Source organism: Borostomias antarcticus (assembly GCF_949987555.1).
Source record: "Borostomias antarcticus genome assembly, chromosome: 19".
Classification (NCBI taxonomy): Eukaryota; Metazoa; Chordata; class Actinopteri; order Stomiiformes; family Stomiidae; genus Borostomias; species Borostomias antarcticus.
This window is the reverse complement of record NC_140252.1, coordinates 21723515-21749064: the sequence shown is the minus strand read 5'-3', so window position 1 is coordinate 21749064 and position 25550 is coordinate 21723515. Positions and strand designations below refer to the sequence as shown.

General features: G+C 50.3%; 1 protein-coding gene across 1 annotated transcript; it reads left to right on the top strand.

The window, feature by feature from the left end:
• Nucleotides 1–137: 137 nt before the first annotated feature.
• On the top strand, nt 138–25550 carry glsa (glutaminase a). The gene is made up of 18 exons (XM_084453363.1): nt 138–178; nt 6000–6096; nt 6670–6788; nt 7776–7905; nt 10113–10192; nt 10431–10594; nt 12722–12780; nt 17644–17676; nt 18277–18335; nt 20264–20330; nt 20426–20476; nt 20981–21157; nt 21355–21486; nt 22103–22195; nt 22381–22442; nt 24460–24536; nt 24907–24970; nt 25078–25550. Exons 3-18 carry the CDS (start codon nt 6721–6723, stop codon nt 25226–25228), a joined length of 1467 nt encoding a protein of 488 aa, XP_084309489.1. The 5' UTR covers nt 138–178; nt 6000–6096; nt 6670–6720; the 3' UTR covers nt 25229–25550.

The following is a 25550-nucleotide window of genomic DNA, read 5'->3' as shown; positions in this document are numbered from 1 at the left end:
GGACCGCAGGCAGAGATGCCCGGTGGTCGGGGACCGGAGCCTGGAGCCCGCGGGGGGGAGGGACACCCTCCCGGTACACCCCCAAGCCCCTCGGGAGGAGAGCTCTGTGCACCAAGAACGGTCCCGGAACCGGCCCGGTGACCGAGGATGAGGCCAGCAAGGAGGCGGCGGCGGAGAAGTGAGTAACGGTTACCTGGCTACTGGTGTTAGCATGTTAGCACTGGTGTTAGCCCTGGTGTTAGCCCTGGTGTTAGCCCTGGTGTTAGCATGTTAGCCCTGGTGTTAGCCCTGGTGTTAGCCCTGGTGTTAGCACTGGTGTTAGCCCTGGTGTTAGCATGTTAGCCCTGGTGTTAGCCCTGGTGTTAGCCCTGGTGTTAGCACTGGTGTTACTGGTGTTAGTACTGGTGTTAGCACTGGTGTTAGTACTGGTGTTAGCACTGGTGTTAGCCCTGGTGTTAGCCCTGGTGTTAGCACTGGTGTTACTGGTGTTAGCACTGGTGTTACTGGTGTTAGTACTGGTGTTAGCACTGGTGTTAATACATCCATGGTGTTAGTACTGGTGTTAGCACTGAGGTTAGCACTGGTGTTACTGGTGTTAGCCCTGGTGTTAGCACTGGTGTTACTGGTGTTAGCACTGGTGTTAGTACTGGTGTTAGCACTGGTGTTAGCCTTGGTGTTAGCCCTGGTGTTAGCCCTGGTGTTAGCACTGGTGTTAGTACTGGTGTTACTGGTGTTAGCCCTGGTGTTAGTACTGGTGTTAGCACTGGTGTTACTGGTGTTAGCCCTGGTGTTAGCACTGGTGTTAGCATGGTGTTAGCACTGGTGTTAGCCCTGGTGTTACTGGTGTTAGCACTGGTGTTACTGGTGTTAGTACTTGTGTTAGCACTTGTGTTAGCCCTGGTGTTAGCCCTGGTGTTAGCCCTGGTGTTAGCACTGAGGTTAGCACTGAGGTGGCTATAACGTTACCTTAGGCGACTCTACCGTTAGTCAGAAGGACCAGGGTTAGTCACTAACTAGCTAGCTTAAGTGAGCTAGCACTAAGGAGTCCCTTACTAGCTGGTGTAGCTAGCTGGCCATGAATAGCAGAATATTTCCATCAGGTAACCATTGCCCAGTTAGCCTAACAAGCTACGGTTAGCTAGCTTGTGCAAATGTAGTGAGCCAAAATTTTGAGGTTGACGTTAAGTAAGCAAGTAGTCCTGGGTGAGTAGAAATGAACGCTAACTAGCTAGAATAACTGAACATGTCCCTGTGCAGCTGGTCTGTACCAGGCGGGTAGCTGCCCATCCAGATGCAGGGAGCTCAATGACTTGTGAAGGTCGGCTACTGTTTGGTTCATCTCTCAGTGAGGATGTTGTGGGAACTGGGGTTAGGGTTAGGAGTAACTGCTATCTGGCACTAGGGTCTGCATTCACTGTTTTTCATTTTCACAACGATCATGTGATAGTCAGATAGAACTGTATTCTTTACTAACTTGATTTGACTATCATAGCTAGCTGTTAACTACCTATGTCAACCATTGTTTTGGACTATAGGCTTATATATTTCTAATATACACACATCCACAACACTCAGGAGCGCTGAGGCTCTGTTAGAGCGTCTGATGGCCACTGACACCAAGGAGCGCTGCACCGCTTTGATATCTGCGTGGCATCAGACCGTAGGCCTACGTGGATAATGGCCTTTCAGTTTCAATTTGACACTGTTTGAAGAGCTGATAACTACCTATGTATTCTATTAATGTTTGTATTATGATCGTATTTGTCCTTGTATTTGTCCTCATTGGCCCACTGGTCTCAGTTGGTTGACCTAGCCACATCTCTAGGAGGATGGGCTTCCCTATTCGTCCTCACATGGACGCAATATCAATGCAATATCAATCTACATCGATCAATCTACTAAGTTTACGTTTTTACAGCAGTGCTTGAAGATCTCTGATAACTGCCTTTGTTAATGATTGTTTTGGACTGTAGGCCAGGTCTTGTTTTCAGATCTCTGTTTAGTTGGCTGACCATGAGTGTGGCTTATCAGCATCGGTATTTACCCTCTTGTTGGACCAGCTATACTACAGTCTTAATTAAGTGCCAGGTCAAAGGTAAATGCACAATATTGGTGGCTGACATAGAAAGTCAGCATTGACACTTGTTTAGACCTGAGTTGACTGTATTGAAAGGGAGTGGAGGGAATGGGCTGATGGGAAGCTGGGAGACGCCATGCGTCTCGTCCCGCTGTGGACGGGCCACCAGTCCCCTGCAGCTCACTGAATAAAGCTTGTGCAGATCTGGGAGTGGTTTTCTTTCTGACTGATGGGAGACAGTAGCGTGGCGTCGCCAGCCTGGTCACGTGAGCTCACATTCTGTTTCTCTCCACAGATCAGTGTGGTCACGCTCACATCCAGACTTGAGTTCCCCCCAGAGGACATTTGCCGGGCCACAACCGTTTATCTGACATGGGGCATGTTTGATGACTGTACCCACTTGACCATTGATAACACCGCTTGGAAAAGGAAAATAAACTCTGCAGCTGCAGACCCTTCTCATTTCTGTGAATTGGGTGTGATGAAGGAAGAGCAGCTGTCAGCTTGTTTAATCAGTCTAGCAGCATCCTAGCTAGCTCTGCTGCATACTAGTGAATGAACGCTGTCAAGTCCATTTTGACCCTGTTCCAATTTCAACAGTCATTAATAAGGAACTTATGATATTTCTAGAGGTCCTACTGGAATGTTCCAAGAGAGAATGAACCTGTGCTGAATGAGCAGGCTGATGCTGTGGCATTCATAAAGAAAGTGAAATTAAGAAAAGAAGTAATTCATATAGAAGTGAAATTAGGCTGCAGGCCCAGTCATGAGACCATGACTAGGAAACTGCCAGCTCACTGCGGTAATGGATTGTATGACACATTTCTTTTTAGTTCTGCCCCCCCCCCCACTGCTTCCAGCCTTCCACCCAGGCGTGGCCCTACCCACAGTCTTTACACTAGGCCATCAAGAACGAGAGCTAGAGAGAGAGGGAGAGAGAGTTTTCATTTTGCCATAGCCAGCTGGAGGAGACCTCCTGTATCCGTCTGACCTCCAGTAAAGGTACCAGCCCCCGGTGGGTGACCGTGGAAACACCCCCCTCGCAGAAACCAAGTGTGGTAATGATCTGCTTCATTGCCCTGGAGAAGAGCACTTCTTCCTGGTTGGTTCACAGTCAATTTACTTCAGTTGTTGTTGGTAGCCATCTGTAGGCCAGGCCTCTGCCATAGGCCTACTCTGCTTTCCTATCAAGCCTTCAGGGTCTTTGAAGGTGCAATATCACTTGCAAATTGAAATCCTAAAGGGAGAATCTATGCAGGCATATGGGTTCTAACCCTCTGGCTTATTCCATGTGAATCAGACGAAGTCTAGGCCTAAACATCCGTCCTGCGGTATGAGGCGGACTGGGCGCTGGACTGCTGGAGGCTGGGGGGAGCAGGGTGGAGGCTGGGGGGAGCAGGGTGGAGGCTGGGGGGAGCAGGGTGGAGGCTGGGATGAGCAGGGTGGAGGCTGGGGGGAGCAGGGTCGCTCTGTGACCGTGCCGCCTGTCAACAGATATGATCTGTAGCTCCATCATAACAGATTTACAGCGACGTGAAAGAGGAGAAACACAGTCTGATGGATTAGGCCAAGTGAAGAGAAGGTCTAGGGGAAGTGCATGGATGACATCCTCAGAGGGCTGATCTAGGGCTTGTATTACGTCATAATTGGAACGAATAACAACAAAAGCAAAATAAACAAACAAAAAACATTGTTGTCAGCTATCAGCCAAATTCTTATGCCCCTTCTATGAAAAACTAACTTTTCCCAGTCAGTTTTTGTGGGCAGATACATTCAGAAGACATGATTCAACAACAAGCCAATTTGCCTCCTGATGTCTGAACAAGAGTCCTTGATCATCCCAGAATCCCACCAGCGGTGCTTCCCTCGCTGCATCTGTGTGGGTGAGGATCTGGTTGTACAGTGGGAGGTCAAGGTCAGATGAATCTATTAGCCACCTGCCTCCAGGTCCATCTGCCACGATAGAGCCATGCTAATCTGTCAGCTGGGAGGTTTGCCAGCTACGTCCTGGACCGGATAGGTGCTACACTCGGCTGTGCTGCTTCCAGTCTGTCATGTGTTGTGCTGCAGATGCGGGCTGAGAGCAGCGTGCCGTCCGGACTCCCTTCCCCCGCTGGCCTAGGGTCCACTAGCAGCGTGCCGTCCGGACTCCCTTCCCCCGCTGGCCTGGGGTCCACTAGCAGCGTGCCGTCCGGACTCCCTTCCCCCGCTGGCCTGGGGTCCACTAGCAGCGTGCTGTCCGGACTCCCTTCCCCCGCTGGCCTGGGGTCCACTAGCAGCGTGCTGTCCGGACTCCCTTCCCCCGCTGGCCTGGGGTCCACTAGTCAGTGTGTTAGGTCTGAGCTGGAGTGTTAGTAATTCTCCCAGGCAGGAGCTAGAACAGGGCAGTGACTGAGCTGCTTGTTGTGTGTCGTGCCGTGGGGGGGGGGGGGGGTTGACCTCACACACCGCAGGACTCCCAGGAGCTCGGTATGGAGGCAGGACCAGTCCAGATGTTTGTTTTTCCAGCTCTCACCTCGCTGCTGATGGTGGGATGGTGTCTCACTAGGACAGCCGCCCAAGGCCCCTCTCTGTTTGCAACTAACAAACCTGGATTCACCTTATTGATTTACAGAACACTACTGCTGAATGTGAATAAAGACATTGTGTTTGAAGTGCCCTGGGCCGGAATATTGAATTGAAGTCATTTTGAAAGTGAAAGTGAGTGAAAGTGTATGTGTAGCCTAGTTTATGAGCCTGTGAGTGTAATTTATTTCCACTGTGTTAATAGTTAATGAAACTAAATGCATGATGTCATTGGTTGTGTTCTGTGACCACATATTCACTGTGCATATCTTCTCTCCCTCTCGTTGATCTGCTTGCTTTTGCATTTTGTGTGTAAGTATCTGTATTTATTCATTTACCTAAACGTAGAAGTAGTCCTGCAGCTGACCGCTCTTCAGACCTCTACCTTGAATAGTCCTCCTAGTCCTCAGCCCTGCAAGCAACGCGCTTTATTCCCTATACTGACGTGTTCTAGCCTACCTCATTAGCAGGCATCCAGAAATTACGCCAGAAATGGACCACATAGCAAATAGCCACAGCAATTCCGATGGGATTTCATATCCATAAATAGTTGGTACTGGGACATCGTCTGGGACACTGGAACAATCCTTGTATTATAATGTGGGGTCCGAGCCAATAAGTCCGGTGTTTTCTCTGGTTTGTATGGAGCTCTAATCTGTGCTTATTAGACCAGGAAGGTCCAGAGTCTGAGTCATATCTGGTGTCTGCTGAGGGATCGGCCTGGTAAAGCTCACTATTAAACCTCCGTTCTGAGATCCTCTGCAGGACAGGCGAGGACGCTCGGCAGTGAGCCTGAGCTCCCGTCTCCAGCTTGGATAAATTTGATGTGGCGTTTAAATGAGAGCTTGCTTTGAATTCGTTTAACTATATAACTATACTTGTGTTCTTCTAACGTGCAGTACTAACTCCTCCTAGCTCATGAGTTGGATGGAATTGGAACTGCCGTTCATAATACCAGTCAGTGAACGATGACCTTTACACACATGCCATTGGGCCTTGGCGCTTGGCTATGTCCAATCATGGCTCAAACGGATCTAGACAAATTAGTAGCCTTGAGGCGACATTAGACTGACAGACCAGCCTTGTGACTAGCAAGGACAAGCTCCTTCCTCATTTCAAGATTTCAAGATGAGCTGAATCCAAACCAAATTCTCGTTTTGTGAAAGCGCGCCTGACTGGTATTTTGAAAGCAGTGTCATATCCTTTTCCTAAAATATCTACTATTACTCACCGCTTCTCCTGACAATATTATCGCTAGCTTCCCCTCCCGCTGTTGCCCAACGTCGTTAGCTCCTCCTCCTGCCGTGGGAGTGGGCGGACCTCTCCTCACGTCTGTCTGTCTGGTGCTCTCTCCCAGGAGAAGGAAGGCAGGCATCCTGCCCAGTCTGGAGGATCTGCTGTTCTACACCATCGCTGAAGGCCAAGAAAAAATCCCTGCTCACAAATTTACCACGGTGAGCATGTTGGGCAGGCAGACTGACGTTGCCTTGTGGCTCAGCCTGCTGGGGGTGATGCTGCTTTCGCTGTCTACACAAGGGCCAGCCAAGGAGGCCTATGGTTTTGTGTTTGTTTATAATGCTGAATTGGACATGGAGATGCCGTAGAGAAGTTGACCTAAGCTCACACGAAATTCATGATGACTCATAACTAAGTCACTTATAGTAAGAGATAAGACTTGAATAAGATGTACGTTATTGTCCTGAAGGATGTGGAATTTCCTTCTGGGCAGTAAAGTTTATCTTATCTCTTACTAGAAGGGAAACTGTTATTCATAAGTTAACAGACTTTGTACCCCCGAAGGAAATGTTTCTGTATGTGATCAAAGTTCCTTTGGGACAATATCTTATCTCTTACTAGAAGTGATATTATAACTCTGTTATTCAGAAAGAGGATGTCCTGTGATGTGCTCATCATGTGTGATCTCAAGAACAACCCCATCACAGTCTAGAGCGTGACAGAGATGCTAGAGGTTGCAGTATATGGATGTCAGGGTCTTTGGGCTTTTTAAAACATCCATTGTTTTCCAGGCTCTGAAAGCCACCGGGCTGCGCACAGGAGACCCCCGTCTGAAGGAGTGCATGGAGATGCTGAAGGTCACCTTGAAGACCACTTCAGATGGCGCGCTGGACCGCCACCTTTTCAAAAAGTAAACAGAAGCTCACACTACCAATAGTGATGTGGTCACAGGTCACAGAGTGACCTCCATCCTTGAATGTGGCTGGTGTAACAGTGCAGTTTCCCCTCTGGGATTCATAAAGTACCTTGCTACCGACCTGATGAACTGCATGCTGTCAGGGGAGGTGTTCAGCCGGACGAGGCAGACATGTTTCTGGGCCCTCTGCATCATGGCTGTTTTAACCCTTCATTGTTTAAAACATTCAGGATGCTCTTCCAATGACATTTCGTGACTTTTCTGTCTTTTGATGGAAGCACATTATTTCAGTCCTCTACGAGTGTCCTGATCATCGATCTCTCCCAATCCTAGCTCCTAATCCTAGATCCTAGGTCCTAATCCTAGATCCTATATCCTAGTTACTGTAACATCTAGCGCAAAGAGAAAGCAAACGGGTTGTCCTTTCAGGAAACAAAAAAGCAGCTGCTTGCTTACGTATTTCCCCACCAGCAGTTGACTCGTGGTGTTTGTCTCTTCAAAGAAGAGGTTGTTACTTAATAGTACACAACCCTAGTGCATGACAGTAGCTGGCATCCAGTAGCCTAGCGACAGCTTGGGAAAGGGCTGTGACGCGGGTAAAGGGCGTTAGATGACACACCGGGGAGCCATACAAACATGCACGGCACCACACTTTGACTGAGTGCCAGGTCTTATTTATAGGCACAAGGAGCCTTAGCCAGGCCAGCACGATGACGACAGAGCGCGTTCACGCTAGAGCCACTGCAGGGACAGCGCTGTTCCTGTTCTGATTATGATATTCCTGCTCACAATATGAGCCAGAAACCTCTGTGAACCGGCCACGTTCTGACCTAGATTTAGACCGGTGTGTTTGTGTACACCTCAAAGGAATGTTGACCTATTGCCTTTCTCAAGACAATGACAGTAAAGATAATGAAAATGACAATGGTGATAATGACATTTAAGACCCTCTGGTCGTCTAATCATTAATTGTCCTCACAGGTGTGTCCAGAGCAACATTGTGCTGCTTACTCAGGCTTTCCGGAAGAAGTTTGTCATCCCTGACTTCATGTCATTTGCCTCCCATATTGACGAACTCTACGAAAGCGCCAAAAACCTCTCTGGGGGACAGGTGAGTAGCGCTGGCCTCACATACGGTCAAGACCCTTATAATGATAATAAATCCATTTTAGTAATTGATTTCTGGAACCCAAAGCTCAGTAAAAAAGCGGATCAATCATAAAATACGATTTAAAAACGAAATAGTAAGTAAACAGGATTTTTTATTTTTTTAAATAAGTCTTCAAATGCCAGTCTGAAAAGGTGTTTTGAGGAGAGCGTTGAAGGTGTTGAGAGGGAGTGTGTTCCACAGCCGTATACAGCTGGAGGCCCAGACTCCCAGGGCTTAGAGCCTGCAGATGGGCTGCTGGAGGAGGATGGAGCTGGACGAGAGGAGGGTGCGCGTAGGGCAGGACAGTGTGATCAGGTCGGAGAGGTAAGAGGGGCCAGTGGTAGGTGTGGGTTAAAACTTGTAAGTGGTCAGGGAGCCAGTGAAGGCTGAATAACACTGGTGTAATGTGCTCACGAGGTGGTGGGGGGGGACAGACACAGGCAGCACAGTTCGGGACGTACTGCAGCCGGCTGATGCATTTTGCAGATGCCCCCACTAGGAGGGCAAGTAGTCCAGATGCCCATCAGGCTGCATGTCAGTCAGGTAGCTTGTGAGAAGGGTGGTGGCAGTGTTGATGGTGTCACTGGTGGAAACATACAGCTGGGTGTCATCAGCATAAAAGTGGAATCCAAGCCCAAAAGATGTTGCCCAGTGGTAGCATATAGATGCAGAAAAGCAGTGGCTCCAGAACCAATCCCTGAGGAACTCCCTGGCATACCGTCACCGTGTCCGACTTGCTTGACCCAATAGCAACAAAGTGAGTGCAGTCAGTGAGCTAGGATCGAAACCACTCCAGATTCAGTCCTGACAAGCCGAGGAGGTTCTCCATCTGGCTTAGGAGGGTGTCGTGGTTGGCCGTGTTAAATGCTGCGCTTAGGTCTAGGAGAATGAGGATGCTGGCAGCTCCACAGTCAGCAGATACCAGGAGCTCGTTTGTGATTCTGACCAGCTGGCAGCTTCAGAGTCAGCAGGTACCAGGAGGTGGTTTGTCACCCTGACCAGCGCGGTCTCTGTGCTATGCCTAGCTGAAGCTCTAAAACCAATGAGCAGTTAGAGAATGGATGTTTGTGAACATTACTATGTATAATATGTGTATGAGCTGGTAAAACTGTAAGAATTACAACAGTTTACAAAATGTCAGAATATTTTCAAATCACCAACTTCCACCATTCTAAAAACGGAACATTCCATAATAAGAGATGAAGGTGAGTTTATATGGTCAAAATTGCAAAATCTAAAAATATATTTTTACAAAAATGGCAGTTTATCTACCATCTTAGATTGAGGACCCTTTCACACCTACGTTGTTTAGTCCGGACTTTCAGACTTTCCAGTTTGATCTGAACCAAACTGACAGGTGTGAACCCTCCTGGATCACGGTGCCCGGATCACAGACTTGGTCTTTGGTCCGACCTCAAGAGGTGGTCTCGGCTCGAACCAAGGTTCGCTGCTGCCTAATGTGAAATCGAAAGTTCGCACTTTCAGATCAAACAGACGCGCGTGCATCCCCAAACCGATCAGTGTCAGGTATAGGGAGACGAACCCTTGTATTTATGGCACTACAATACCATATAAACTCAACAAATTAATCTAAGACTATGAATCGTGTCAAAATGAATGTACACTGCTACACTGGCGAAGCGCTTCATTGTACCCTAACTTACACCTGATGGAATTTACACACAAACACACAGACTGGACATTCATTCACAATGATTTTTATTTTTAGGCCAATGTGTCCCCATGAGGAAAGAGTTTACCAAGGTTCATACATTTCATACATTTCCATCAAACAGGGTTGAAATGCCAGCATTTTGAAATGTGCGTTTTAAATCGGTTACTATGGACGTATATGGTAATTCTTTCTGCCATAGTTACTCATGGCTTCTACTTTACAAATATTTTGAATTTTTGGTCAAATATAATAATAGAAGAAAATACCAACAATAACAATAGGGTTCGTACCACCGTAGGACCCCTAATAATAAAGATGGTGGCGGTTCTGAAACGGCCTTCTACACTCTAGAACTGTGAATCTGAAGATTTGACCCGATGGATCTTCAAGACAGCGGTTTAGAGATGACGTCATTAGGTAGTCCTGTCAACTCATGGACCGGCTGACTAGAGACAGTCTTGTGTTGTTCATGACGATGTGTGGGCTTCTGCAGGTGGCTGACTACATTCCCCAGCTGTCCCGGTTCAGCCCAGACCTGTGGGCCGTGTCCCTCTGCACCGTCGATGGACAAAGGTAGCTGCTGGTACCAGCATGTGATGTATTAATAAGAAACTGTTTGCTGGAACTGTGTCAGCACTTTGACAAGCTGTACAGTTTTGTTTTTCTGTCATGCATGTAAACAGCACTTGTTATCAACTGATGTTAATATGAGCAGTACAAAGTATCTAGGCTGCTTGCTTCTCAGAGTCGTCTGTTGACCTGCTCCCTCCCTCCCTCCCTCCCTCCCTCCCTCCCTCCCTCCCTCCCACAGACACACCGTGGGCGACACCAAAGTCCCGTTCTGCCTGCAGTCGTGCGTGAAGCCGCTGAAGTACGCCATAGCCGTGCACGACCACGGCACCGAGTATGTGCACCGCTTCATCGGGAAGGAGCCCAGCGGCCTGCGCTTCAACAAGCTCTTCCTGAACGAGGAAGGTGAGGGCAGCATTCTCATTGGCTGCGTCCGCCCCATCCTCACTGGTACCGCGCAGACAGACACGTCACCGTAGGATACCGCTGGCGTCCGAGGGCCGGCCTTGCTTTTTAATGGGAGACCAGTCACACTCGTATCTTCCCATTTTATGTGTTGCACGAATGCTGTGTGGTCTGTTGTGGTGGTTCTGAAGTGCTGGTTCTGTGGCGCGTCTCCCTGGGTCGGGCCCCTGGGGGGGGGGGGGGGGGCACGCACTTCAGCGCAAGACAGTCCAGACGCTGGTTGCCATGGCAGTGTGATGAAATGTTAATGAGAGAAGCAGAGCCTCTGTGGTACAGGAATGGCGACAGCATCCACAGCATTATATCATCTAACTACAGCATCCATAGAATTAGATCATCTGACTACAGCATCCATAGAATTATATCATCTAACTACAGCATCCATAGAATTATATCATCTGACTACAGCATCCATAGAATGATATCAACTGACCCCAGAGCAGCCCGCTGTACGTAGACCGTCTCTAAGAACAGCCTTTGTCTGTGTAGCACAGGTCCTGTAAACCATGTGGTAAAGAAAATCAATACAGTACAATTTGATCTCATCTGGTCTGGGCTGGTCTTAGTCAGGCCAGGACCTGGTCTTAGTCAGGCCAGGACCTGGTCTTAGTCAGGCCAGGACCTGGTCTTAGTCAGGCCAGGACCTGGTCTTAGTCAGGCCAGGACCTGGTCTTAGTCAGGCCAGGACCTGGTCTTAGTCAGGCCAGGACCTGGTCTTAGTCAGGCCAGGACCTGGTCTTAGTCAGGCCAGGACCTGGTCTTAGTCAGGCCAGGACCTGGTCTTAGTCAGGCCAGGACCTGGTCTTAGTCAGGCCAGGACCTGGTCTTAGTCAGGGTGTGACCTGGTCTTAGTCAGGCCAGGACCTGGTCTTAGTCAGTCTGTTTTCTGTTGTTGTTTTGCCGTGTTGCCTAACGAATCCAGCGCCCCTTCTTGCGGGGAGAGTAGATGTTGTTGTGTTTTCTCCGCCCCTTCTTGCGGGGAGAGTAGATGTTGTTGTGTTTTCTCCGCCCCTTCTTGCGGGGAGAGTAGATGTTGTTGTGTTTTCTCCGCCCCTTCCTGCGGGGAGAGTAGATGTTGTTGTGTTTTCTCCCTGCTCCATAAGGAGATCCTTGCCTGGTTGAGGGGAGGTGGCGTAACCCCACCGGAGCCCAGGCAGGTCCGTGGCTGTAGTGGGCCATAGGGCTGAGCAATAAGATCCATACAGCAATACATCGCAATATTTACAATACATCGCAATATTTACAATACATCGCAATATTTATAATGCACCGCAATATTTACAATACATCATAATATTTACAATACATCGTTATATTTACAATACATCGCAATATTTACAATACATCATAATATTTACAATACATCGTAATATTTACAATACATCGCAATATTTATAATACATCGCAATATTTTTTCCCGCAATACTGTATCGATCATCCGCGGTACTGTATCGATACATAAAAAAACTATATTTTTATATTTAATATATAAAATGAAGGATAGAATTCAAGCATCAATACATTATTCATGTTTTAAATGGATGTAAATGTCCTTCCATTCCCTCACCCTCAGGACCCCTCCAGGGAGCGGGGGAGGGAGTGCTTTCAGCTGTATTTTAACATTGTCAGTAAACTAGGTAGAGTATCGCAATGTATTGTAATATGTATTGTATCGTATCACAATGTATTGAGATACAGCTGTATGGTGAGGTCCTTGCCAGAACCCAGCCCTAGTGTGCTGTGCTGTGCTGTGCTGTGCTAGTGGTTAGTACCCGTCCTGTTCCCCCCAGCTGTGTCCCTCTGCCCCTCTGAGGCCCTGGCTGCTCTCTGACTCCCTCAGGTAGAACACGTTAGGTGTGCACTCAAAGTATTTGAACAAGCTGCCTTTCTCCCACAATGTTTTTCTTGCAATGTACTTTATATGGATTCCAGAAAGTACCGATCACTGACACCATTCTGATTGTTTTACAAGTTGTATCACAGTCAATGTGAGATTGTTTTTTACCTCTGATAAACTGGCTGCATGTGAAGATGTGTTTTATTAACAGCGTGCTCTCGTTTCCACAGACAAACCCCATAACCCTATGGTTAACGCCGGCGCCATCGTCTGCACGTCCCTCATTAAGGTAAAGAACGTGACGCTCCGTACGGTGATGTCACACGTTTGAACTATGCTTGTGTTCAGTAAACAAACAGCAGCTGATGGGCTGTCCTCTCTGCATGGCATCCAGTAGTGGGAGGGTTAGGGTTAGGCCTATTAAAATGAAACTTTAACTAGTGGGACTTGTTTTAGACAGATTATCATCCCAGCTGTATATGGGAAGATTATGATTAGAGATAATCTCATTGAAAGGGGATTTGTTTGGTGGAAGCATCAGCGAGCTGTCCCTCCTTAAGTTCCGCACACAGCTCAGTGTAGTGGGCCGGGCTCATACGGTTGAGAGTAGGGATGCACCGATGCATCGGCCCAACATCCATGGTTGACTGCCATCGGCCATCGGCAAATAAAATGACATTCACCGATGATAGTGGCCGATGTTATGTCGCAACAATTACGACTTTTTTTTGTTGCAAAACGTGTCCTACCCAGCTGCAGATTCAGAGAAGATCCGTGACGTAACGCCGCAAACGCACGTGTCGTTTGCTTTCAAATTAAAGTGAAATAAAAATTGGCATTTTGGAACCAAACACTTCATTTCTTTGTTTCCCTGGCACAAAAGGGGGAATAAAAATAAAATAAAATAAACATCGGCCATCGGTATCGGCCATCGGCCGGATTGTTATTTTAAACATCGGCATCGGCCCAGAATTTTGCAATCGGTGCATCCCTAGTTTAGAGGCTATGGTCCCAACAGCTCCGCCACACAAATAACCTGTCTTCATCATGATGAGAGCTCAGCTCCGCCACACAAATAACCTGTCTTCATCATGATGAGAGCTCAGCTCAGCCACACAAATAACCTGTCTTCATCATGATGAGAGCTCAGCTCCGCCACACAAATAACCTGTCTTCATCATGATGAGAGCTCAGCTCAGCCACACAAATAACCTGCCTTCATCATGATGAGAGCTCGGCTGCTGGAGCTGAATTAGAGAGTTGTAGATCATTCGGAAGGGTTGGCGGGCGTGTCTCTACAGACTGCTGTCATTGAATGATCTGTTCTTGAACAGACAGGCAGGCCGTGTTAAGCCTAGCCCACCCTAGCTCAGTGTTAAGCCTAGCCCACCCTAGCTCAGTGTTAAGCCTAGCCCACCCTAGCTCAGTGTTAAGCCTAGCCCACCCTAGCTCAGTGTTAAGCCTAGCCCACCCTAGCTCAGTGTTAAGCCTAGCCCACCCTAGCTCAGTGTTAAGCCTAGCCCACCCTAGCTCACATCTTCCCTATCAGGACTCAGGACGTGGCTGTAGAACATGTTAATACTACACAGGTACCATAGCGTTCACATTGAAGATGTCATTCTTGAATCACACTGCTGATCACTGTCTGTTTGTGAGATGATTTGGGGTAAAGAACATTCACCTCTGATGCAGATTGTAGGAGCTTCGCTGGGCTGAGGACTAGGCCAGCAGACACGTACGTTGTGTGACCAGGTTGCCGTAGTGTTGCTGCCACATAACCACCACATATCACATCCCTCCCCAGCTAGAACGTTTCCTACTAAACTTTACAACCATCACTTTGATACATGCTGACAACTTAGCAACATTCTAGAACTCTCCAAATTATTGTTGTTGTTTTTTTCCTGCATGATTTAGACCTCTTGCATAGTTTTCTTCTTCTGAGGTATCCCCATCATGATTCTGAGGTATCCCCATCATGATTCTGAGGTATCCCCATCATGATTCTGAGGTATCCCCATCATGATTCTGAGGTTTCCCCATCATGATTCTGAGGTATCCCCATCATGATTCTGAGGTATCCCCATCATGATTCTGAGGTTTCCCCATCATGATTCTGAGGTATACCCATCATGATTCTGAGGTGTCCCCATCATGATTATAGCAACAACTGCTTGGCCACAAGATCTATGACATAATGCCTACTAAATGAAACACATTCAAATCATTAGTAAACTCACTTAAAATACAAGGCTGACTCCACTCACATCATTGACTAATGTTCCTCATGATTCCATAGTGTGTAGTAATAATAATAATAATAATAATATTATAGTGTGTACAACTTCTAAGCATATCTTGACCTGAACACCAGGTCATTGTGTTGTGTCCAAGCAATATTAACAGTCTAGTAGTAGTAGACTCCCTCTATACTAGTTTCAATTCATCTTCACTTCTCCAGTCATTGTTATGAATATTTATCTAGCACAGGAATAGTTTCTTTCTACGTCTACACAAATGGCAACCACCAAATTGACACTATATTGTCACTCCGTGAGACCTCACCCCGAGACTCCAGACCCATTCACCTCACCCCGAGACTCCAGACCCATTCACCTCACCCCGAGACTCCAGACCCATTCACCTCACCCCGAGACTCCAGACCCATTCACCTCACCCCGAGACTCCAGACCCATTCACCTCACCCCGAGACTCCAGACCCGTTCACCTCACCCCGAGACTCCAGACCCATTCCTAGAACTTGATCTTTCATTCTGACCCGTAGGGATGTGTCTGTCTCAGTGACTCAGCTGGTAGACTATATACATCACCAGCATGTCCTAGTCTGTCTCAGTGACTCAGCTGGTAGACTATATACATCACCAGCATGTCCTAGTCTGTCTCAGTGACTCAGCTGGTAGACTATATACATCACCAGCATGTCCTAGTCTGTCTCAGTGACTCAGCTGGTAGACTATATACATCACCAGCATGTCCTAGTCTGTCTCAGTGACTCAGCTGGTAGACTATATACATCACCAGCATGTCCTAAACAAGCTCCACATTCCCCCCGACCATCATGGCATATATGTGTCCAGATAGATCAGGCTTGGCTATCCTGTCTCAGATAGATCAGGCTTGGCTATCCTGTCTCAGATAGATCAGGCTTGGCTATCCTGTCTCAGATAGATCAGGCTTGGCTATCCTGTCTCATCTGCCATAACCAGGCCAAGCTGCTGTAGTCTTGACCTCTATCTGGTTGGCCGGACAGTAGGGGTTGACTTCTGAACAGAAAGACGCTGTATGGTTATCCTGTATGAGTAGATGGGGACGATGTTCACTGGAACATGTTACAGTATGTAAAATAGTAAAGTTAAATGTAAAATGGACGTTCTATGGCTGCGTATGGGTATGCTAATATGGTTTAAACTACATTCACAGAAATAGACCTAGAATATGAATGTAGGCTACCTAATGATGTTGTTTTGGGTTATTTGGTTATTATATTATTGGGGATGGATTCACAGGTTAATTGTACGGTATCTTTCTGTCAATGTATATCCACCTGATGTTCCTCCTAACTTGTATACCTAATCCCTGTTCAGATTGCCGTAGGTTAGTTAAAGGTGGGCTCTTAACCATGTGATTGGCTAGCGCACCCAGTGACATCACTGTAGAGCTTTATCACCACGGCGACAGGGGAAGCAATGCATGATGTATCCCCCTTGTGATAAACCTGGGTTTGCTGTGTGTTTTACAGACTGGAAGTTTGCTGTGTGTTTTTGAAGACTATGCAAGTTTGCTGTGTGTTTTTGAAGACTATGCAAGTTTGCTGTGTGTTTTTAAGGCTCTTTTGTGGTTTATTTGTTGTTGCATATTTTACAGCATTAGGATCAGTGGGATATTATGACCACTGCAACAGGTCAATGACGTTGGTAATTTTTTCTTTAAATTATTTGACCCATTGATCTGGCTTTGCCTCCAGCCTCGGCCTGAGTACTCTGATCCTTTACTTCTCACTTGCATCTTCAAACTGTTTATACTATGGATTATAAACAGACCTCAGAGCTGCTTGGATTCCCACAACAGGTGGCTTTGATAGAACACACCATTGTTCCTCAACAATGAATTATTTTAGTTTTTATTGTTTACTTTGATTTCTTTGTCTTGTTTGTGTTATTGGAGTGAAAGATATATTCAGTTGAACCTCTTCTCATGCTCCAGTATCGTTCAGACTAGGGAACCCTCTCTGTGTGTGTGTGTGTGTGTGTGTGTGTGTGTGTGTGTGTGTGTGTGTGTGTGTGTGTGTGTGTGTGTGTGTGTGTGTGTGTGTGTGTGTGTGTGTGTGTGTGTGTGTGTGTGTGTGTGTGTGTGTGTGTGTGTGTGTGTGGTGACAGTCCTCTCAACACACACTTATTACCCTCTACACAGCGCAGGTGCACACACTCTCACACACACACACACACACACACACACACACACACACACACACACACACACACACACACACCGCACACTCTCACACCACACACACACTCTCACACCACACACACAAACCACACACACACTCTCACACCACACACACACAAACTCTCACACCACACACACACACAAACACACCACACACACAAACACACCACACACACACTCTCTCTCAAACCACACACACACACACACGTTTTAGTTACAGTTAAAGTCACTATAAACAATGTAGTTAGTGTCCATTTCGAAATGCGAGATGTCAGTTTGGTGTGACGGCCACCATTTTGTCCTTCTGTTAGTTTTATGGTTTTTATAATTTTATGATAAAAAACCTGAATGTTGATTAATTATTACTTTCACCTCCTTCATCTCCAACTAGTCGCCTACTAATTCTAACTCCTTTTGATTTATGACTTGGAATTACTGTTAATCCTTATATATCATTTTATTCAGGTAGCTTGTGTATATATCTATATGTACTCCCATATTAATTCTATAATCTGTTCTGTAATATTATAGTGTGATCTAATGATCTTGGTAGTACTATATTTGGATCTTGATAATCATTAACAATAGTGATAGTTTTCCATAGTGATTTTTTAATGTGTCTTCCCTACTATGGGATATCCAACGGGACATTCACACCTGTGTTCTTCTTCTTGTCTTTCAGCAAGGGGCGAGCAACGCTGAGAAGTTTGATTATGTGAGTAACGTGTCTACCCTGTCTACCCCTACCCCTAACCCTGTCTACCCCTAACCCTGTCTACCCCTACCCCTGTCTACCCCTAACCCTGTCTACCCCTACCCCTAACCCTGTCTACCCCTAGCCCTGTCTACCCCTACCCCTAACCCTGTCTACCCCTAGCCCTGTCTACCCCTAACCCTGTCTACCCCTAACCCTGTCTACCCCTAACCCTGTCTACCCCTAACCCTGTCTACTCCTAACCCTGTCTACCCCTAACCCTGTATAACCCTACCCCTAGCCCTGTCTACCCCTAACCCTGTCTACCCCTACCCCTAACCCTGTCTACCCCTAACCCTAACCCTGTCTACCCCTACCCCTACCCCTGTCTACCCCTACCCCTGTCTACCCCTAACCCTAGCCCTGTCTACCCCTACCCCTGTCTACCCCTACCCCTAACCCTGTATAACCCTACCCCTAGCCCTGTCTACCCCTAACCCTGTCTACCCCTACCCCTAGCCCTGTCTACCCCTAACCCTGTCTACCCCTAACCCTGTCTACCCCTACCCCTGTCTACCCCTCCCATGTCCAGACCTTTACTGTTCCTCGCATGTTTTGCAGGTCATGAACTTCATGAACAAACTGGCGGGAAACGAGTATGTGGGTTTCAGCAATGCCACGTAAGTACCCAGCAAACACCCAGACACCCAGCAGGAAACACCCAGACACCCAGCAGGAAACACCCAGACACCCAGCAGGAAACACCCAGACACCCAGCATACACCCAGACACCCAGCAGGAAACACCCAGAAACCCAGCAGGAAACACCCAGACACCCAGCAGGAAACACGCAGACACCCAGCAGGAGACACCCAGCAAACACCCAGAAACCCAGCAGGAAACACCCAGACACCCAGCAGGAAACACCCAGCAGGAAACACCCAGCAGGAAACACCCAGCAGGAAACACCCAGACACCCAGCAGGAAACACCCAGACACCCTGCAGGAAACACCCAGCAGGAAACACCCAGCAGGAAACACCCAGCAGGAAACACCCAGCAGGAAACACCCAGCAGGAAACACCCAGCAGGAAACACCCAGACACCCAGCAGGAAACACCCAGCAGGAAACACCCAGACACCCAGCAGGAAACACCCAGACACCCAGCAGGAAACACCCAACACAGGGGTGTGAATCTGAGCCTTTCCTCAGATTCAAGATTCAAAATCTCTTCATTGCCATGTACCTGTATATGTTTTACACATCCTAGGAATTTGACTAGGGTTAAGGCATACGCTGCTGTAGACAACACAGGACCGGGTGCAGGACAGTGCAAAGACATGACAGTAACCCTAACCCTAACAGTGCAAAACAGTACAAAAGCAGCGTTGAGGGGGAGTGGAGCAGCGTTGAGGGGGTGTGGGTGTGTGGAGCAGCGTTGAGGGGGTGTGGAGCAGCGTTGAGGGGGTGTGGAGCAGCGTTGAGGGGGTGTGGAGCAGCGTTGAGGGCGTGTGGAGCAGCGTTGAGGGGGTGTGGAGCAGCGTTGAGGGGGTGTGGAGCAGCGTTGAGGGGGTGTGGGTGTGTGGAGCAGCGTTGAGGGCGTGTGGAGCAGCGTTGAGGGGGTGTGGAGCATTGTTGAGGGGGTGTGGAGCAGCGTTGAGGGGGTGTGGAGCAGCGTTGAGGGGGTGTGGAGCAGCGTTGAGGGGGTGTGGAGCAGCGTTGAGGGCGTGTGGAGCAGCGTTGAGGGCGTGTGGAGCAGCGTTGAGGGCGTGTGGAGCAGCGTTGAGGGGGTGTGGAGCAGCGTTGAGGGGGTGTGGAGCAGCGTTGAGGGGGTGTGGGTGTGTGGAGCAGCGTTGAGGGCGTGTGGAGCAGCGTTGAGGGGGTGTGGAGCAGCGTTGAGGGGGTGTGGGTGTGTGGAGCAGCGTTGAGGGCGTGTGGAGCAGCGTTGAGGGGGTGTGGAGCAGCGTTGAGGGGGTGTGGAGCAGCGTTGAGGGGGTGTGGAGCAGCGTTGAGGGGGTGTGGAGCAGCGTTGAGGGGGTGTGGAGCAGCGTTGAGGGCGTGTGGAGCAGCGTTGAGGGCGTGTGGAGCAACGTTGAGGGGGTGTGGAGCAGCGTTGAGGGGGTGTGGAGCAGCGTTGAGGGCGTGTGGAGCAGCGTTGAGGGGGTGTGGAGCAGCGTTGAGGGTGTGGAGCAGCAGCGTTGAGGGGGTGTGGAGCAGCGTTGAGGGGGTGTGGAGCAGCGTTGAGGGGGTGTGGAGCAGCGTTGAGGGCGTGTGGAGCAGCGTTGAGGGGGTGTGGAGCAGCGTTGAGGGGGTGTGGGTGTGTGGAGCAGCGTTGAGGGGGTGTGGAGCAGCGTTGAGGGGGTGTGGAGCAGCGTTGAGGGGGTGTGGAGCAGCGTTGAGGGGGTGTGGAGCAGCGTTGAGGGGGTTTGGAGCAGCGTTGAGGGGGTGTGGAGCAGCGTTGAGGGCGTGTGGAGCAGCGTTGAGGGCGTGTGGAGCAGCGTTGAGGGGGTGTGGAGCAGCGTTGAGGGGGTGTGGAGCAGCGTTGAGGGGGTGTGGAGCAGCGTTGAGGGCGTGTGGAGCAGCGTTCTCACTCTGACCTGCCCTCCAGGTTCCAGTCTGAGAGGGAGTCCGGCGATCGGAACTTTGCCATCGGCTACTACCTGAAGGAGAAGAAGGTCAGACGGCCTCCCTCTCACACCTCTCTCTTCCAGACGCTCGCTCATCGCTTTCAATGTTGACAGTTTTCTTTTGGTGTGTGTTTCCTGTCCAGTGCTTTCCAGAGGGGACGGACATGACCTCCATCCTGGATTTCTACTTCCAGGTGAGTGAGCCCTGACTCGTGAGTGAGCCCTGACTCGTGTCTTGACTCGCGTCGGAACGCCCCGGACTGTGAGCGGCGCCTCAGCGTCGCACCCTCATCCTTCACCAGCGGTCCAGACGCACAGTTGACCGGCCTCCCCCTCATGCTAGCCCCCTATCGCTTCACTGGGACGGGGGCCAAGATTCCAGCATTCCTGGCGTGGGCGTGACACCGTCCCCTCTCACGTGCACGTGACGGCTCGCTGACGCCTGTAATAACATTCACACCCTCCGCAAACATCCTCCACAACCAGGCTGTCTGGATGTAGAGGGGGCGCCCAGCAGCGCATGTGAAGGTCCGGTCCCAGAGGAAGCAGCGTTAAGCTGTGTGTGGTTCTGAATGATTTGATGGTCGTAGAACTAGAGACTTAACGCCCTGTACTCCCCCCCCTCCTAGCTGTGCTCCATTTCCTGATTTGATTGTCATAGAATTATAAACCGCCTGCCCTGCGCCTCCCCCTCCTAGCTGTGCTCCATCGAGGTGACCTGCGAGAGCGCCAGCGTCATGGCGGCCACCCTGGCCAACGGCGGCTTCTGCCCAATCACAGGCGAGCGTGTGCTGAGTCCAGAGGCGGTCCGGAACACCCTGAGCCTCATGCACTCCTGCGGCATGTACGACTTCTCCGGGCAGTTCGCCTTCCACGTGAGTTCCCCAAAGCTCTTCCTTCTCTCCCCCGCCCCCCCACGGTGTGTCCTGGTTTCTCTCCCCCCCCCTCGCTCCCCGCGGGTCTCAGACTGTGTCCTGGATCAGCCAAGGCCCCCCCCCCCCACAGTGCTGCAGTAGCGCTCGGCCTTCTCCACTTCCTGCACCCTCGCTGACCCCCGTCCTCTGCCCCCCAGGTGGGGCTCCCGGCCAAGTCTGGGGTAGCGGGGGGCATCCTGCTGGTGGTCCCCAACGTGATGGGCGTCATGTGCTGGTCTCCCCCTCTGGACAAGCTGGGAAACAGCGTCCGAGGCATCCAGTTCTGTACGGTACGTCACGCGCTCACAGACCTCGCTACGTCACGCGCTCACAGACCTCGCTACGTCACGCGCTCACAGACCTCGCTACGTCACGCGCTCACAGACCTCGCTACGTCACGCGCTCACAGACCTCGCTACGTCACGCGCTCACAGACCTCGCTCCGTCACGCGCTCACAGACCTCGCTACGTCACGCGCTCACAGACCTCGCTACGTCACGCGCTCACAGACCTCGCTACGTCACGCGCTCACAGACCTCGCTACGTCACGCGCTCACAGACCTCGCTCCGTCACGCGCTCACTAGGGATGGGAATGAAAACGGGTTCTTGTTGAGAACCGGTTCCCAGTGAATGGATTCCTTGGAATCGTTCGCCAAAATCCTTAACGATTCCGCTATCGATCCCTGTCGTTGCTGCACATGCGCGATGTCGTCACACGCACGCTGCCTTGTTGTTTTATTAGACCGCGGTAGAAGAAGCCAGCAACATGTCGTCTAGGTATACACGTTCGAAAGTGTGGTTACATTTCACGCGACAAGATGACAACACGGCCACTTGCAATGCATTTTCATTTTCCTACCAGGCTGTAAGCTGCTGACCAGTGAGGCGTTTCTGTGTTGTTCTAGGATCTGGTGTCTCTGTGCAACTTCCACAACTACGACAACCTGAGGCACTTCGCTAAGAAGCTGGACCCTCGCAGGGAGGGGGGCGACCAGAGGGTAAGACCTCCTCTCTGTTCACACCAGTCATGTGATCACCTGCTACCTGTAGGACCGCCAGGCCCACTGTGCCCCGGTTCAAGATCAATACTGCCATCTAGTGGCAGAGCGCCACAAGGCATGTTAAAGAACCTCAATGTTATTCAGTTTCTGTTGTTTAATTGAAGTTGCTCTCCTGTCTGCAGGTGAAGTCTGTCATCAATCTTCTGTTTGCAGCGTTCACTGGGGATGTGTCGGCTCTGAGGAGGTGATCAGCCCCTCTCCTCCTCCTCTCCTCCTCTCCTCCTCTCCAGACCCTCCTCCTCTCCTAGCCCTGCTCCTCTCCTCCTCTCCAGATCCTCCTCCTCTCCTCCTCTCCTCCTCTCCTAGCCCTGCTCCTCTCCTCCTCTCCTAACCCTGCTCCTCTCCTCCTCTAACCCTCCTCCTCTAACCCTCCTCCTCTAACCCTCCTCCTCTCCTCCTCTAACCCTCCTCCTCTCCTCCTCTAACCCTCCTCCTCTCCTCCTCTCCTAACCCTGCTCCTCTCCTCCTCTAACCCTCCTCCTTTAACCCTCCTCCTCTCCTCCTCTAACCCTCCTCCTCTCCTCCTCTCCTAACCCTCCTCCTCTCCTCCTCCTCTAACCCTCCTCCTCTCCTCCTCCTCTAACCCTCCTCCTCTCCTCCTCTCCTAACCCTGCTCCTCTCCTCCTCTCCTCCTCTAACCCTGCTCCTCTCCTCCTCTAACCCTCCTCCTCTCCTCCTCTCCTCCTCTAACCCTCCTCCTCTCCTCCTCTCCTAACCCTCCTCCTCTCCTCCTCCTCTCCTCCTCCTCTCCTCCTCCTCTAACCCTCCTCCTCTCCTCCTCCTCTCCTCCTCCTCTCCTCCTCCTCTAACCCTCCTCCTCTCCTCCTCTAACCCTCCTCCTCTCCTCCTCTAACCCTCCTCCTCTCCTCCTCTAACCCTCCTCCTCTCCTCCTCCTCTTCTAACCCTCCTCCTCTCCTCCTCTAACCCTCCTCCTCTCCTCCTCCTCCTCTAACCCTCCTCCTCTCCTCCTCTAACCCTCCTCCTCTCCTCCTCCTCTAACCCTCCTCCTCTCCTCCTCTTCTAACCCTCCTCCTCTCCTCCTCCTCTAACCCTCCTCCTCTCCTCCTCTAACCCTCCTCCTCTCCTCCTCCTCTAACCCTCCTCCTCTCCTCCTCTTCTAACCCTCCTCCTCTCCTCCTCCTCTAACCCTCCTCCTCTCCTCCTCCTCTAACCCTGCTCCTCTCCTCCTCTAACCCTCCTCCTCTCCTCCTCTAACCCTGCTCCTCTAACCCTCCTCCTCTCCTCCTCCTCTAACCCTCCTCCTCTCCTCCTCCTCTAACCCTCCTCCTCTCCTCCTCTAACCCTCCTCCTCTCCTCCTCCTCTTCTAACCCTCCTCCTCTCCTCCTCTAACCCTCCTCCTCTCCTCCTCTCCAGACCCTCCTCCTCCTCTTCTAACCCTCCTCCTCTCCTCCTCTAACCCTCCTCCTCTCCTCCTCCAACCCTCCTCCTCTCCTCCTCTAACCCTCCTCCTCTCCTCCTCTCCTAACCCTGCTCCTCTCCTCCTCTAACCCTCCTCCTCCTCTCCTCCTCTCCAGACCCTCCTCCTCTAACCCTCCTCCTCTCCAAACCCTGCTCCTCTCCTCCTCCTCTCCTCCTCTCCAGACCCTCCTCCTCTCCTCCTCTCCAGACCCTCCTCCTCTCCTCCTCTCCAGACCCTCCTCCTCTCCTCCTCTTCTAACCCTCCTCTTCTCCTCCTCTTCTAACCCTCCTCCTCTCCTCCTCTCCAGACCCTCCTCCTCTCCTCCTCTCCTCCTCTCCTCCTCTCCAGACCCTCCTCCTCTCCTCCTCCTCTAACCCTCCTCCTCTCCTCCTCTCCAGACCCTCCTCCTCTCCTCCTCTCCTCCTCTCCAGACCCTCCTCCTCTCCTCCTCTCCTCCTCCTCTCCTTCTCCTCTAACCCTCCTCCTCTCCTCCTCTCCAGACCCTCCTCCTCTTTAAACAAGCACAGCTCTTTGCTAGAAAGGGAACAGACGGTGCGTGATGAGTTGTTTTCACCTGTGTGTGTGTGTGTGTGTGTGTGTGTGGTTGTGTGTGTGGTTGTGTGTGTGTGTGTCTGTATGTGTGTGTGTGTGTGTGTGTGTGTGTGTGTGTGTGTGTGTGTGTGTGGTTGTGTGTGTGGTTGTGTGTGTGGTTGTGTGTGTGGTTGTGTGTGTGTGTGTGTGTGGTTGTGTGTGTGTGTGTGTGTGTGTGTGTGCTCCAGGTTTGCTCTGTCGTCCATGGACATGGAGCAGAGGGACTATGACTCCAGGACAGCCCTCCATGTGGCCGCTGCAGAGGGTAGGACTGATAAACACATCTTCATCTGTGTACGTGTGTGTGTACGTGTGTGTGTGTACGTGTGTGTGTGTACGTGTGTGTGTGTACGTGTGTGTGTGTACGTGTGTGTATGTACGTGTGTGTGTGTACGTGTGTGTGTGAGTGTGTGTACGTGTGTGTGCGTGTGTGTGTGAGTGTGTGTGTGTACGTACGTGTGTGTGTGTGTGTCTGTGTGTGTGTGTGTGTGTGTGTACGTACGTGTGTGTGTGTGTGTGTGTGTGTGTACGTACGTGTGCATGTGTGTGTGTGAGAGTGTGTGTGTGTGTGTACGTACGTGTGTGTGTGTGTGTGTGTGTGTGTGTGTACTGAACAGTCCTGTTGTTTGTTTAAGGACATGGAGAGGTGGTTCGTTTCCTGTTAGAGGCTTGCAAAGTCAACCCAGTTCCCAGGGACAGGTATGGAACGTGTCTTTGTGTCTGTTCTGACCCTGAGCTAACGGGGCTGATCTGCTGGGGCAGCTGAATGTCTGTTGTAACCCTGAGCTGTGATTGGCTGGGTGCAGGTGGGGCAACACGCCCATGGAAGAGGCGGTGCACTTCGGCCACCATGACGTGGTGACCATCCTGCAGGACTACCACAACAAGTACAGCCCCCAGGAGGACAAGGACAAAGAGAAGGAGATCGCCGAGACGAACCTGGACGGGCTGCTGTGAGGCCCCGCCCCTCCCAACTTTCCTGGGCGTGTGGTCGCTGGTCCCGACCCGTCCTCGCCCACGTGTTCATAGCTCTACTTTCTCTTTTTTTGTATGTATTTTGAAGGGGAAAAAAGAAAAAGAAAACCTTATTTTGATTTGGTTTGCCATTTTCCCTGCTGTTTAATGGTTATTGGCGTTTCTTTTATATACAGTAGTGCCGCTCACATTGTGCTACACTGTGGAATGTATCCTCTCCTTTACGTGCAACCAGCATCATCTTTGCAGCAAAGAACCATTCATGCGATCTGGAATATTCTGATGAAATGACACGCTGTCCCCC

Excerpts from the sequence above, each read along its gene's own strand:
- glsa (XM_084453363.1), top strand. The coding sequence starts at position 6,721 with ATGGAGATGCTGAAGGTCACCTTGAAGACCACTTCAGATGGCGCGCTG. Across the intron at positions 24,537-24,906 it reads CCATGTGGCCGCTGCAGAGG|GACATGGAGAGGTGGTTCGT; the intron begins GTAGGACTGATA and ends TGTTTGTTTAAG. Across the intron at positions 24,971-25,077 it reads AACCCAGTTCCCAGGGACAG|GTGGGGCAACACGCCCATGG; the intron begins GTATGGAACGTG and ends GGCTGGGTGCAG.